General features: G+C 44.2%; 1 protein-coding gene across 1 annotated transcript in view; it reads left to right on the forward strand.

Moving 5' to 3' along the window:
• CCT3 (chaperonin containing TCP1 subunit 3) overlaps positions 1-16,115 on the forward strand; it is a 113,696-nt gene that overhangs the window by 46,565 nt on the left and 51,016 nt on the right. Inside the window, exons 7-10 of the mRNA XM_085638849.1 lie at positions 4,446-4,632; positions 5,074-5,223; positions 8,821-8,953; positions 14,921-15,002. Of these exons, the coding sequence (XP_085494975.1) occupies positions 4,446-4,632; positions 5,074-5,223; positions 8,821-8,953; positions 14,921-15,002 (552 nt within the window). The remainder of the gene's footprint in view (positions 1-4,445; positions 4,633-5,073; positions 5,224-8,820; positions 8,954-14,920; positions 15,003-16,115) is intronic.

Below are 16,115 nucleotides of genomic sequence, written 5' to 3' on the forward strand. Positions count from 1 at the left end.
TGGGCCGTCTAAAAAGAAGAAAGGCCAGCGACAAAAAAAAAAAACATTTACAATGGCAGGCCACCGTTTGGCATAAATGGTGACGCAAGCCAATGGAAATAAAGGGCGGGGGCTTCGAGCCCCCTTCTAAAATCTCCTCTATAGGCCTCGCTGAGCGAGCAGCGCATGTGTTGCAACGCTAGGCGAGACCTAAAAAAACAGGCAAAAAGAGGCACTTTCTTGCAGTACTCTTATGCAATGTGCCTCAAATAGTAGAATGATCACAAAATGCTGGCAGTTCCGTTTGGGGGTCCCCTTTAAGGCAGACGAGACCATAAAGTGAGGCTTACTTGAAAGTTGGATTTGTTTCAGAAGCCCAAAAATATATTTCAACTTAATGTACTACTGGCACTATACTTGCCCTTTAAGAGGGACTGTATTTTTAGATCGAGCCTGGAGTCGGTGCACATGCGCTGCTCTGCGAGACTTGTTGTAGTGGAGTATGGAATGGAAGCCCCGCCAACTCTCCGCCCATATTTGTCATTGGCTTGTCATTCTCCTTCGTAAATGCTGGCTTCTGATTCATAAATATGCTTGTTAGTCCCTCCTTAGTACTTCCTTCATTTGTAACCTTCCATGGCGACTGGCCCTTTTACTGGTGTTGGTACACGGTACGTTTTCTTAAGTCTGTAAGTACTATTTTGTTTACTGAGTTTCTCTTACTGCAGGCATGACGTGTTTTTTAACCCAACATGGGTGCCAGCTTTCAATCACATGAGCTCCCTCTTTCAATAACACGGGCGCCCGCTTTCACTGTAACACAGGCGCCCAGCATTCATTATCTCAGTCCCCTACCCACTCCGTTGCTTTCGTGTTTGGCTCGCTCCACCCCCCCCCCCCCCCCCCCCCCCCCCACCCCCACCCCCACCCCCACCACCCCCCCCCCCCACCACCACCCAACCAGACCAAAAGCCACACCGCCTCCATGAGACCTGGTCAATTTCCCTGCTTGTATTTCTAGGAGTTTGTAGGTCACTGTTCGTCCTACCATTGAGCATAGTCCAAGCATTCCTCTCCTTTGCTGCCTTCCTTGAATTTATATATATATATATATATCTATATATCTATATATATATATATATATATATCTCTATCCGAACGCATTGAGCGCTTTATATGAGCTCTCGTTGCATTACACAAGGTCAAATGTATTCATTTTTTTTTTGGGCGATGGGGTTTTAAAGTCCTTTGCCCAGAATCGCGTGCTGCTGAGCGATGCCGAGACTAGAACCAAGAAAGCAGGTTCCAAAGTCTGTGGTTCTGGTCCTAGCACCACAACAGCGGCGTCCATACCAGCCATCATTCGGACTGACAACAATCCCACAGACTTGTGCCTGTAGAAGCAGAACACACACTGAGCCGACATAATGCTCACAAGCTAATTTTAATTTTATGCTACAACGCAAGCCTTTGTTTTACATATCTTAGTAATGCATGCGTTTCGCAGCAGCAGAGCCCCTCAGGTGACATACGTCATACATACTGAACCCTTAGACAGCAGTATTATCACTCATGGAACATAGACTGTACCCTCGGACTTGGTCATCAGACATACCCCTCCACAATCTCTTAATTCCAAGTCAACGGAGCTACCGATCTTGCAGGGCACCTTGTTACACACCTCGTGCCCACTATGGAGAACACAACACCTGGACCCTGAAAGACGAGCTGGCTCTCCTAGGTAGGAGCATAATGTCCGCCACTGATTTTCAGTCTTCTCATGTTCTCCAGCTGTGTGCAGGAACCAGTCCAGGTCAATAGGATGTGAGCAAAGGCCTCCTGACTGCTCTGCACCAGCTGTAACACACGTGCCTGGCACAGAGTAACTCTGCACCTGCTCCCGGTGGGCTGGCTTATCGAGTCAGCTTACACTACCCTGCCAACAGTTGCAAATGGATGGGGGTCCTAATTACAGAAGAGTAGGCCTAAAACCAGATTAGTGGCTACTGGATCAATATACTGCTTTTTTTGTTGCAAAAACGACAAGTCCATCAATGCAAACAGGAAATTTAGGGAAATAACAGGAAGGCTGAGACAGGTCACATGACAGAGGGACTGGAACTGGCTGGGTCATAGCTTGCACAGTAAGATGATTGGGTAGGAGGGTGCTTCAGATTTTCCAACAATCAAGCTGGTATATAATGTTAACATACATTACATGACCAGCAGGGCACATGACGGGCTAAAGGGGCAGTGGAAAGGGAGAGCGAAAACACCACATTTTGCAAACTTTTTTTGCGGAATTTCAAAGCGGAGAGAGGGAGAAAAAATGTGTGGTTTTAGTCTGTGCTTATGTAAAAAGTACTGGTGAAATCCAACAGACACCTACCTCGCCATACCAGACTGAAGGCACCAGTACCCACCCAGGAAATGCATTCCTAAGGGGCGTAGCACCTCCCAACATTAAACCCCAAGCTATAGCCCTAGGAACTGGCGATTACCTCCTTATTCTCCTACTTGTTCCATATATTACAAGGTTTACTTCCTGTCTCCTCTGCTTCTCATAATCTCCAAATCTCTTATTTTTTTTTATTTTTTTTTGTTTTTAGATTGACCTGGTACCGGTCCCAATAACACCACAACCTGCACTTTTCCTTGTGCAAGCCCGTTTCCCAGAAATCTTTAGGTGTTGGGAATTGCTGGGGCACTCTTAGACCTTTTTAGGTGGAGCCTAGGCTCTACTGATGTATTGGTTAACAGCGTAGCACTTGCATTGTAATCTCTTATAAGGTCCCAAAGTCGAGACCTTTTGGCTATGCCAATACTTGTTCTTATAGCCTTGCTGTTGTGCTAGTAGGGGGGGAGAGGGGGTGGTAAAACAGGAAACACCCTGTGCATTTGGTGGAGGTGCCCTAAACCTGCCTGCTTTTGGGTGTAGTTTCCAATATTTATTCTGGAAAGATGCATTCCTCTAAGAAGTTGCCTCACCAAGAAGGTTTAATGCAATTTAGTCTCTGTACCAATGAGCCTTATACATTTTATGTCAGCTGTAGTGAGTTATTCATAATAATTCTCCCATCTCTCCTTAGTAAAGTTGACCGATTTCTGCATCGATTTATTTCCCCTGCTCTCTTTTAGAAGTAGCGAGGACTTGTCCTTTCTGGGTGTTCGAAGTCACCAAGATATTAGTTGGAAAGGCCAGATTACCAGCAGTCCAAACAACAATTCGTCTCTTATCGAGCTGTTAGCTTCATTCTTGCTTTCACAATACAAACCTCATGATTGTAATGTGCTACTGAGGAGTGACCAAAGCGGAGAAGCTGGAGCGGTCTACATAAGGTTCCTTGTTCTGGACATTTTCAGGGTTACCTGGTCACTTCATACCTTCAACAAACTCCTCTGTATTGATTCTAAATGGTGGCTGGGAGGGGGGTCCTAACCTCAGGCAGGGTTTCCTTTAAGCTTTTTTGTCTATTTCCCTGTGATGGGCAGTAATAAGAATCCGGTGATGGAAAAGATACTCAATCCTGTTTTCGCTTTCTATTTATTTCACATTTAGCTACTTTTTCCATTTTAAAAACGGTATAAACTGTGGCTTTCAGTTAAGTTTTATTGGCCAAATTAGTCAAATATACATTGCTGTGTCTAATAGGTAAATTGTCACTCGAAAGCATGTTTTCTTTATTCTAATGTATTGTGTAAGTAAAAGTGTTCTGAGCAACTAGGAGCATTAACTTTTCTAATGTTATTGATGAAGAGAGCATACCCATGATGATAGTACTTTGATTACAAACAAATACTTATTTACTTCATACATACTATAAACAAAGAACAAAGTGTGTTCTCTATATTTACTTAGTCAAAATATATCTTTAACTGGCTACCCACAATATTCACTTGCATGGCTGCTGTTCTGTATGAAGAACGTTGGTCTATTCTTTAATGAGAATTTTGAACTTTTTATTTCAAAGATATACATCCTAAATCTGTAATGTACGGTTTGCTTTTAAATTGCTTATTCCTTTTTGTGTTTTAATACCATAAACCAAATCTTTTCCCAATGCCTGTCTTCAGTCATTATTGCTTACTTCTTAATCTGCCTCGTTTTGATCTCTTGATGCTTTCTTTTGATATTAGTTTGTGACATTTGTATGTTGTACCACACTAAGCTAATTGACCACACTGTCTATCCACAAGTATGTCTGCTTTTTCATTCTTGCTCACTTTTCTTTATTTTAGACATTAAGGGTCTTCTACCATCCTACACTTTTGCTATGTGCGTTTTCGTGTGCAGACCCGTTTGAGCACACTTCATAGTTTTAAAAGCTGAACTCCTTACATCTGTATCTGTCATTTCTTTTTAGTTCCTCATGAAGGGAACGCTACTGCACAATAACCTTACATCTGGGGGGGGATCACATTAAATTGATCCTCCAAACTCACAAGTAGTTTATTTGATTTCACAGCACCCCGGTAGATGTGAACAACCGTGAAATGATGCTGAAGATAATAAACAGTGCGATCAACACCAAAGTGATTAACCTTTGGGCCGGCCTGGCATGCAACATTGCCCTTGATGCTGTGAAAACGGTGGAGTTTGAAGAAAATGGCAGGAAAGAGATTGATATAAAGAAGTATGCAAAAGTTGAAAAGGTAAATAGCCTTGATATTTAAAGTCTAAGTGACCTGCTTTATACTGTCACTTATCACACAGTTTATCACTTTTAAAAATGGCCCTGAACTACTGCAGGGATAGCCAGTGCAATGTATGCAATAATAAAGACGTGTTTTCACAGTCGTTAATAATTTAGGAAGGTGCAGAAGGAGCTGCAGTTCAGCACAGAAAGCGAGCATAGCTTTTTGTTTGACAGCTAAATCAAAGGGGAGTGGAGGTTGGAGGGGTGGCATAGGATGAATGTTTTAGCTTGTCCTGTGAATCTTAATACAACAGTGTGATTGTTGATATAGCTTCAGCGTCTAGCGATCAACTGACGGACAGTGTTCTGTTAGAGAAGGAAGGATTTATATTTTTTAAAGTAAGAATTTCTGCATTTTTTTTCTTTATTTCCTTTTTTGTGTTTTGTCCTTTGACAGATTCCTGGAGGTATCGTTGAAGAATCGTGCGTGCTGCGTGGTGTTATGGTGAACAAAGATATCACACACCCTAAAATGCGCAGGCACATCAAGAACCCTCGCATTGTCTTGTTGGATTGCTCCTTGGAGTACAAGAAAGGAGAGAGCCAGGTGAGGCTAGTGGGTTTTCTTTGCAGACTGATGGATGACAGTGTAGAATGTAACGCGATACTTACATCAATCAATCAGGGAATTGTAAGCGCGCTACTCACCCGTGTGGGTCTCAAGGTGCTGAGGGGGGTCGTCCGTCCGCAGATCTCTAGCTGAAGAGCTAGGTCTTAAGGGTCTTCCTGAAGGTGTTCAGGGAGAGGGCGTGTGATATCTGCTGGTAGCTTGTTCCAGGTCTTGGCTGCAATGTGAGGGAAGGATCTTCTGCCTGCTCTGGCTCTGTGGATGCACGGGGTTTCGGCCAGTGCGAGGATGGAAGATCGGTGGTTTCATTTGGGTACGTGGAAGTTGATTCTGTCGTTGAGGTATTTGGGTCCGTTGTTGTGTAGGCATTTGTAGGATTTTGAAAGTGACTCTCTTCTCCACGGGGAGCCAGTGGAGACTTTGTAGGTGTAGGCTGATGTTTTCGTGTCGGGGGATGCCGAGGACGAGTCTGGCGGCGGTGTTCTGTATTGTCTGTAGTTTGCGGAGTAGGGAATGGTTGATGCCGGCGTAGAATGCGTTTCCATAGTCCAGTCTGCTGGTGATGAGTGCGTTGGTGACGGTCTTCCTTGACTCAGGGGGGGGATCCACTTGAATGTCTTGCAGAGGATGTAGAGGATGTTGAAGCAGCTTGAGGTGACGGCGTTGACCTGTTGGTTCATGGTCAGTGATGAGTCGAGTAGGAGGCAGAGGTTCTTGGCGTGGTCTGAGGGGGTGTTTGGGCTTCGGAGGGCATTCTGCCACCAGGTGCTGTCCCATGCAAAAGGGATGGTACCGAGAATGAGGACTTCTGTCTTCTTGGCGTTGAGCTTCAGGCAGCTGTTGGGCATCCAGACTGCGACGTCTTGAATTCCTTTCTGGAAGTTGAGTTTGGCAGTGGTGGGGTCTTTGGTGCGGGAGTGGATGAGCTGGGTGTCGTCGGCTAGGATACGATGTTGAGGCCGTGTCGTCGGACAGTGGCTGCGAGGGGGGCCATGTAGATGTTGAAGAGGGTGGGGCTTAGTGATGAACCCTGTGGAACTCCGCAGGTGATTTTTCTGGGGTCGGAGAGGAAGGGTGAGAGTCTGATCCTTTGGCTTCTTCCGGTGAGGAATGATCGGTTCTAGTCTAGGGCTGTTCCTTGTATGCCTGCGTCGTGTAGTCTAGTGACTAGTGTGCGGTGGGAGACGGTATCAAAGGCCGCTGATAGGTCGAGTAGGATGAGGGCTACAGAATGGCCTTGGTCCAGGAGGGTGCGGATGTCGTCTGTGGCGGCGTGTAGGGCGGTCTCTGTGCTGTGGTTGCTTCGGAATCCGGATTGGGACTGGTCGAGGACGGCGTTCTCTTCAATGAATCGTGTCCGTTTCCTATTGACTGTTTTCTCTGCAACTTTGGCTGCGAAGGGGAGGAGCGAGATGGGCCGATAGTTCTTGACGTCGGTGGGGTCAGCTGTGGGCTTCTTCAGCAGGGGTCTGACTTCTGTGCGCTTCCAGTCGTCTGGGAAGGTGCCTGTTTTGAAGGTGATGTCGCTGGTGCAATGTAGTTTGGGTGCGATGGCGGCCGCGGCTCTGTGGTAGATGTGAGGGGGGCAGGGGGTCGGTGGTGGCCCCCCGAGTGGATGCTTTTCATGGTCGAGGCGGTGTCTTCGACCGTTATCGGTGTCCAGTTGGAGATGGTGTGCTGGTTGGTGTTTTTGAGGGGCTATCTGTGCTGCCTGCTTGATGGTCGATAATGTTGCCGTAGAGGTTTTTGATTTTGAGGTGGAAATAGGTTCCAAGCTTGTCGCAGAGGTCTTGAGATGGGGTGATGTCTGTGGCTTCGCTGCGTGGGTTGGTGAATTCTTGAATGACACTGAAAAGTTTCTTGGAGTTGGGCCAGGATTTTGTTGTGGATGAAGTTCCTCTTGGGGGCTCTGATCTGGTTGTGGTAGTCGGTCATGGCGTCCTTGTAGGTGGTGTGGTTTTCGGTTATCTTGGTGTTTCTCCAGTTCTTCTTCAGGTGTCTGCAGGTGCGTCTGGCCTCTTGGAGAGTGGTGGTGAACCAGGCGGCTTTCCTGGGGCGTTATCTGTCGGGGTTGCGTAGCTGGGCAAGCTCGTCTGCGCAGTTGGAGATCCAGGTGTGGAGTTCTCTGGCTGCGTCTTTTAGCGTTGGGTGCCCAGGTGTGGTTGTCTCGGGTGAGGGTGGAGTAAGTTTCTCGTCGGAAACCTTGCTCCAGTTCCTTCGTGGTGGGCGTGGGGCTGGTTTGGGTCTCTTGGGTTTGTTGATGGCGAAGTGTACGCAGTGGTGGTCAGTTCATGGCGGCTGCGTTGTGTGGCTGAATTGGACGCTGTTTCCTGCCGCGAAAATGGGGCCGAGGGTGTGTCCTGCTCTGTGGGTCGGTGTGTTGATGAGTTTAAGTCCGATGCTGGCGAGGTTGTCACGAAGGATAGTGGAGTTGGGGTCGCTGGGGTTGTCGAGGTGGAAGTTCAGGTCTCCAATAAGTATGTAGTTTGTTGAGGCGATGATGTGGGGTGTGGTGAAGTCGGTGATGGTGGTGGCCAAGGGTGTTCGGGGGCCGGGGGTCTATAGATGAGGGTTCCTCGGAGTGTGGCTATGGGGGTGCTCTGGATCTGGAAGTGCAGGTGTTTGGCAGAGGGGAAGGTTTCGCTGTAGGTGGTGAGGCGGAGGGTGCTCTTGTGGGCAATGGCGAGGCCTGCTCCTGGGTGGTTGGAGCGGTGTTTCCTCTGGATCTTGTATCCGTCTGGGATGGCGGTGCTGATGTCGGGGGTGGAGGATGCGTTGGTCCAAGTCTCTGTGAAGAAGGCAATGTCGTGCAAGAGAGTCGAGTAGATTCCAGATTTCCATGGGGCGTTTGTGTATGGAGCGTACGTTGAGTATGTATTTTAGGGTGTTGCCGGTGCTGGCGTTGGCGGTGTTGGAGGCCAGGGTGGTGGTGAGGGTCTGGCGGCAGTGGAGACAGGAGAACTGGTCGTGTTCGGCGAGGACTGTTGGCATTCTCTAAGTCTTCCAGGGTTGAGTGCGAGGAGGGTGGTGGCATCGTAGCAATGGGTAGTGGGAGGTCCAGGGTTCCTGGCCCTGGCCACGGTCGGGTTGCAGACTGGCGCAGAGGGGCTTTCCTTTGGCGCGCCGGCTGCGCGACCGCCATTCAGTAGGGGAGGTGGGAGGGAAGTGAGGCGGGGCAATTCTAGGGGGGAGGGGTAGCAGTGGCGAAAGGAACAGGCAGGCGCGAGAAAATAAAATCTGTGGTGGAATTAGAGCAAGACACAGATGAGCACAATAACAGTGGCACAACAGGGAAAAATTGAGAAGGGAAAAACGGCTGAGAAAGGTTACGGTGGTTGCAGGCAGTCTGGTCCTAGTTGGAGCGGGCAGCAGCCTCGAACCTCCCAAGGAGGAGGTAGGGGTCTGGAGGCAAGAGAGAGAGTGGGCCTAGACTGAGGGTCGGAGGTCTTACTCCTTTTGGGCCCTTGACCATTTTGTATGATCTTTTACTGTGGTTATGCTAAAGGGAATGTTAGGAAGAGTTTTTGGTCGTTTGAAATATAAATTAGGCTTTCTGATGTGCCTCTGTCCCTTCAGACGGAGATTGAAATTACTAAAGAGGAAGACTTTGCTCGTATACTACAAATGGAGGAAGAATATATTCAGCAGATTTGCGAGGATATCATCCGTCTAAAACCAGATGTCATCTTCACAGAAAAAGGAATCTCGGGTAATTGTGTAATTCTGCACTTTTTAAAATGTGGATCCCCCCCCCCCCCCCCCCAAAAGAGTAGTGGTGCTTGTTCCTTCTGGGCACTCAAGGCTGCTTGTACCGGTTCTGCGTCTGCAACCTAATTTGCCTGGTTTTGCTTTGACAATGTAGAACATAATAGTATTGAGTTTTGCATTTGTTTTATAGACCTTCATGGCTCATTCATAAAAAATAAGTTTTTTTTGTCAAAGTAAATGGCCTTCTTATGTAAAAATTGTACCAATGTAAGGTTAAGATCCAGAGTTGTTGCTTATCTTCCTAACTAGCAGCAGTGTGAGGAAGACATGTGGAACGCTTCACTGTATGTTTGGTGGTACCTAGGAAAGCTATTGAAACCCTGAAAATCCGTTTTGTACTAAAAATCTTCTTGTCATTGTTTGAGTGTTTGTTCTTTCTTCCGTTAGCTTGCTACACCTATCTGTATTAGGTGATTTGCATGTTACTTATAAGGTGCCCTTGTGACAGTATAACAGCTGGAAGCCTTAAGAACTTGGAACAAATTTAGCTAGTTCCCCCATCTCTGTAAATCATGTAAGCGCCCTTCTTAATTGCTAACACACTTATTACACCCTCACCCCCGCTTCTACAGTGTTCTTGTCTAACATTTGACCGATTTAGTGCCCATGTACCCCAAAGGCTTGTTTCTAATCATCCTCTGTACTAGTCTTGCTACTAAAGAACTGTTTGGAAATGTCTACACTAGAGGATTGATACAAAATGTACATGCATGCAGCTGTTTGTTTAAAATGTTTGACGATGTCCAGCACATGCTCCTCCCGCCACACACTTGACATCCTACCTATGCATCCCCATTTGTATCTTCCATTGTTCTGATTCTGCCGCTTTCCCTTAGAAAGGAGGAAAGAACTTCTACTGACACTCCACCTTTTTGGGAGTAATGATTTCTGCATTGTAGGATCTTCATTAATGGTGAAACCGCGCGCACACACCCTATTTGCATTTGACTTTAGTTTGTTTTGTCTCTTTTTAATTTCACGCTTCTCAGTGGTACAAGATTAAATCTACAAATTTGTCAAGAATATACTTAAATTTAATCACCATCATATAATTGAAAGTAAGACTTAAAAGCCCCTTAAAATGTCTCAACCTATTGATAGAACACATGGGGACACCATGTTATTTCATAACATAGTTCCTAGAACCTCTAGCAGTTTGCTTCCAAATATAATTCAGCACCTCATAGAAGCACATAGTTAAGAGTCTGAGAGCTTGGCCGTTAAAGTGCATAGGAGTTAAAGCCATGGAGTTATCTTTAGGATTTGCCAACTTATTGCCTTCATATTAGGAATACCCCCTCAACTTTATCTATACTTCAGCCCTCTAGCCTTCTTTTTTTTGTCTGGACCTGTAGTCTTCTTTTGTTAACCAAAAATTATCTGCACTGCTCTATTTTACATTAAGTGCAATTTAGCTATCAAATATTGAAGAGTTAATCATTCAGCTGAGCAATAGAGCAGACTAAGACTGGCACTTTACTATGAATAGCTCCAAGTAGTGTTCATGTTTATGAAAGATTAAATAGATGGAAAAAGTGCTGCCTTTGTGACCACCATTATCTGAGGAGCAAAAGACAGGTGCTCCTTCAAAGTTAACATACGTTTTCACTGCGGTCAGTTTCATCCTTGGGACCCAACACAAATGGACAACCTGAAGTGGAGTTTGTGGAGTTTGTCGCCATCAAAGAACAGAGTAACAATTTCGCATTTGTTGTCAATCCAATAGAAATAATGGGCAGTTATGGCCAACTAAGCATGCCACCAGCTTGTTATGCATCACTGAATTCATCATGAAGCTCCAATAAGATCTGGTTAATTTTGGCATGTTGGCACCGAAGACAATGTGGGCTAATGTGATCCCTGTCGGGTGGACCATATAGATGTTATAAAGTAATGGCGGCAGCAAGAGACCCTTGGACATTGAATGTTCTAAATTAATTTGTTGCTGCTGATGGAGGGTGGAAGAAATCTAGACTATTTTAGCGCTCACTCTCAATCCATGTTACAGCTGGTGAGAAGCGCGTGGTCAATCTTGTCAAAAGCCTCCAACTGATTTAAAAGTAGGAGTACAGCAGCATGGTCCTATCACTGGTTTCTAGCCGTTGCTTCCTGATATGGAGTACTGCTTCCTGTGCATCCCAAAAGGGTCTGAAACTAGTCTCTAAATCGGCATAGATTTTACTTCAAGGTAGTGATACAGCTGTGAGACCCGCACAGAAAGAGGGTACGATGGTGCAGAAATCTCCCTGCTATTTACCAGACTTTTTTATTCCCTGTCTTTACCTTGTTTCCTAAGTATCATTGCTGCTATTTAATCATTTAAAAATGTGCCTACTACTTGAGTTAGTCCATGGAAAAGCCCAAGTCAAGCCGTGATGTTCTCTTAACTACGCTTGCTCAGCTTTAAGTATGCCTCAAGACAATATTGTCATACGAGATATTGTTTTCCTCTTCCTCTGAAAACCTATGTGAAGACTGCCATCAGTACACCTTCTTGAGCCAATCATTCCTCACTTTTGCTTCAGTGAACACACCTAACGTCCTCTTCAGATTTGGAACAGGCCTCTAGACTCTGATTGTTTCCACTGCTTTGTACAGTCATGCCACCTCCAGTTTGTCGGCAATACTTCTGGACAAAGAGCAAGAGACACGTTTGGGATGGCTCAGATATTGGTGCCAATATGTTACCCAGACCCTCCAGATAAGAAAAATCCGATGCCTTGGAACATCTCTGCTCCTGTCCCCCCTATCTGTAGAGAAGATGACCAAAGGGGTGTCTACATTCCCAAGCATCGCGATACCATAGCTCCCCTGGTAGTTTAGCCCAACTGTCCTCCCAGTCAAAGCCTGCAGCCTCTTTTTACGAAGACCCATCCCCTTTGACTTACAATGGGCACCTAGTGCTATTTTGCACCCCTTTACCTGGCCGCCCTGGTGCTGCTGGTGGTGCCTGGCTGGTGTAGCCTTGGACCTTGCCATCCACTCATCTTTCCAATCCGGAGATTGGTCTCGCAAGTCGCTGTACTGTACCAGAGTGCTGTACTTGGTTTTCCTCCCAGAGGGTAACACACACACATATATATATATATATATATATATATATATATATATATATATATATATATATCTATATCCCCTATCCACTCCTAAGGGAACCCCTGGACTGCTTGCATGAAATCTCTCATTTTGATATGTCACATAAGGAGCCACCTTCCTAAAGAGAGGATCATTATAGGTGTAAAGTCCTTCTGTTTAGCCTCAAGTCAGCCCAGCAGCCATCCTTCAAGTGCATAGTTACGGTGGCAGCAGACCTCTAAAGAAGGAAAGATTCTTTATCAAAACCTCGAATGACAACAAAATCTTGACTCTACAAAAAGGTGTACTGCACTTTCAAATAAGTCTCCCTTCTATACCACATAGGCTTGCACAGGATCCATGTCAAATCATCGTAAATCCAAATTTATGTTAATTCATTAGATGGGGATGGTCTTGGAAGTGCCTTTCAATGGTAGATTATTTTTGATCGGTCTAAATGCCACAATACCAAGGCTTTGTCCTGAACTGCCTGTCCGATTTCATATCTTCTATGTGCCATGTATCTTTCTTATTCCTAGTCCCAAATTCACACCTCCATATTAGGTCAGTTCTGTTGTCTGTGCGGTCCTTTCCAATGTTGTGCCAAGTGAAGTATCATTGTATGGACTTGGTTCTCATCAGGACATTCCATCTCAAGCAAGCATGACCATTGATGTGCTGGGGAACCCCCTTCGATCAAATTCAAGACATGTGATCCCCCAAAGGGTACTTGTTGTCACATCAGTCTCCTAAAATATTTTGTGTCCTATCTAGGGTTGGAATCTTTCCTACATTCAGTGCAAACTTTCTTCTAGTTGGGACTGACAGCTCAGCAATATTCTACCTGAATAAGCAAGGCAGAATGAGATCCAAAAATCTATCTCCACAATCACCGTCACAATTGTCAGCAATCTACACTCACTGCAGTTAAACCCCAGATGTAGATATTGTGAGATTAAACTCCCTCAACCAATGTTTTCAAGAAAGCCATATTTTGTTCCTTAACAAAAAGATTCTGCACTGCATCCCACAGATTTACTTTTTCATAACCGCAGAAAACTTCCATGCTGCCACCCACTATTACCAGTGAGGCATGGTCTTTATACCAATTTTCAGTAATCTCTTGGTCCTCCTCACGCTAAAATACTCTGAAACCAAGATGATTCGGGTCTCACCACTCCAGAGTGGCCATGCTTCACCAATTGCCACCATGTGTTGGGAGTGTCATCATATGCTGCTGTGCAAGCTGGGTCTCCTTTTCATGTTCTAGATCTTACATCTCAATCTACCATGGCTGTCCTTGGCAGCCTTGCTCCTGTAAATGGCTGGTATGGGCATGTCAATCGGCCTCAAATGTGCTTGGACATTCTACAAGGTCAAGCAACATTCTACCACAGCATCTGTCTTCTACAGGAAGAAACACTTAGAGTAATGGAAGGCCTCATAGTGCATCCACGAAAAGTTGATATTTGGAGGCGCCAGGAAGCATCGGTTCACTTTTTTCTTTTCTTTTTTTTTTTTTTTTTTGCGATATCTGGTGAAAATCTAAGCTGCAATTCTTCGCAATTTTAATAAATCTTTCAGCCATACCAGCATAGAAATTGTTTCAGACCTTGCTAACAAAAAATTTAATGGAGAGAATGGATAAAGTTTTTCCAGTTATTAAACCTGCTCTCCTTCAGGAGTAATTCTTTTGAAGCATAGAACTACTGTCTTTCAGTCTATCCATAAAACTAAATTGAAACATTTATTTTAGAATGCCACCTTTCTTGAGGCTGTGATATAGGCCTGTAGGGTTAGTGAAATAAAACCATTGTGTTCTCGTACAGTTAACGCTTCATGACACTAGAGTGGTCCTGAAAGCTTACCTAGGTTTCCTTTCTTAAGATAGTTTTCATATAATTTTCCATTTCCTGCCCAACTTAATGTCTAATCCCTTGTCTCAACCTGAGAGAGCTCTACATACACTAGATGTCACTAGTTTCAGTCTGGACAAAACCGAAGACTTGAACTTTTCTGTTTAGCTGTGGACCATGCATTTGCATCTTTTTATCCATGTCTAAATAGTACATTTTAAGATGGATACTCTCAGAAAATTTGGTGTTACCAATAAGCTTAAAATATCCTTCCCCTGTTACACCAAAGGTTTCACTCCGCGAGAGTCGGAAGCTACCGCTAATATCTTGAACTTTCCAATTGGAGAGCTTTCTAAGAAATAAACATAAAGATTTATTCATGCCATTACAAGATGACATTTTACAATTTTAAGATGTAATGGGCCTTTTTTTTTCTTTTGTGTTTTTTTTTTTTTTTCTTTTTTTCCCCTCCAAGAAAAAGTTGTATGGATTTGTGTGTAGGACACCATCCGATTGCAGACTAAAGTTGGGGGGGGGTTAAAAAGGCACGAGGCATTTTCCATCTATGCACGAAGGATCTGGAATATCCCAGTATTCATTAGGACCTCGCCAATGCTGTTCTAATTTAGGAAAGAGTTCAAGACCTCACCTCTTTAAAGAACACTACATCAAAAAGCATTAACCATCCATAACTCTGCTACCTCCATCACTCGTTCACTTTATGCTTGTCTTTGACACTTTACAGTGATTTGCTGCCTTTTGGTTAGGTTTGCACAGTAGCGATAGCATGTACATACATACGTTATCAAGTGATCTGGGAACTCGTGTATAGGCATGACTGGTAAATGCTTGAGACTTAAATGAAGAGTCCTATCAATGAGAACTAGGATTACAAGTAAGTTTTCTAGTTAAAATGTTGGGAGTGACCTAGTCCTTTTTGTTTTTCTGATGATTTTTGTTTTTTAATTTTTTTTCAGATTTGGCCCAACATTATTTGGTAAAAGCCAACATAACTGCTATTCGCAGAGTCAGGAAAACTGATAACAACAGAATTGCACGGTATGTTCTGACACTTAGTTTGTTTCACAAGTGGTACAGTTATTTAGTTGATTATTCACATCTCTTGAAATCTGGGTCATTTTAGGCCAAAGTATTTAAAGCAAGTACATTAATTGCATTTATTTTTTTTCAAAAAATATCTATTGTGCCCACATTTGTCAAACTATGTACCAAATGGAAACTTAGTCACACAATCATTTGCTTCCAATAAGTTTCTTCTCGTCATTTTCAGGTTTTAGATTCCTTTGCTAATTGGATTTCTCGATTAACATGGGCATTCTTCTGTAAAAAAAAAAAAAAAAAGCACGGAACATGTTATGCCTTGAGCCAGGTTTCAGGAGAAGCTACTTTTTCTTCATTAAGTTTCCAACTTTCCCATACTGATCCCTCAATCTAGCGTGTTCCTTATTCAGATTCTTGCCATAAATGTTACTGAATTTGAATCTCAAATAGATATTTTCCTCATCTGCTTTCTTGAACGCAATTGGCTCTTTTGGCTGCTTATTTTTGTTTGCAGATTTTTCAGTGTTTTCTGTATTCTCTCTTCTCTCCTCTCTTCTCTCTTCTCTTCTCCCTTCTCTTCTCTCTCCTCTCTATTCTCTCTTCGCTCTATTCTCGCTCTATTCTCTTCTCTCTCTTTTAAAACCATGTTTGTTTTTGGACAGTGGAACATTTTTAGATTTAAATAATTTTCTATTGATACAAGAGCAGCCCCCATACAGCAAAACCAGTAGAACCGTTCATCCACTCCATGTAACAACCATTCATGTCCCTAAATATTCAGTAGGTGTCAAGAAACTAAGCTTTTCTTTATTGCCTTTGATATTCAGTGTACAGCAGACCAAATAAGGGCCAATATAGGAAAAAAGGAAAGACCAAATTACAAGCAATCTAAAGAGATATACTGTTATCTTCTAAACCATTGTTATATCTACCTCCCATGGGACAACCCCCAGGTCATCCGGCTTCATTATCACTTCCCTCAATCCCACAGAAGTCCTGTTTGTATTGCGTCAGTCTTAAAGGCTATTATTGTCCTCTGTCTTTAGGGAGGTTCTTCAAAAAGGCTCTAGAGAAGTCTGCCTGTGAAAACATGTAGTGCATGATATTCTC

Source organism: Triturus cristatus, chromosome 12 (assembly GCF_964204655.1).
Source record: "Triturus cristatus chromosome 12, aTriCri1.1, whole genome shotgun sequence".
NCBI classification, from domain to species: domain Eukaryota; kingdom Metazoa; phylum Chordata; class Amphibia; order Caudata; family Salamandridae; genus Triturus; species Triturus cristatus.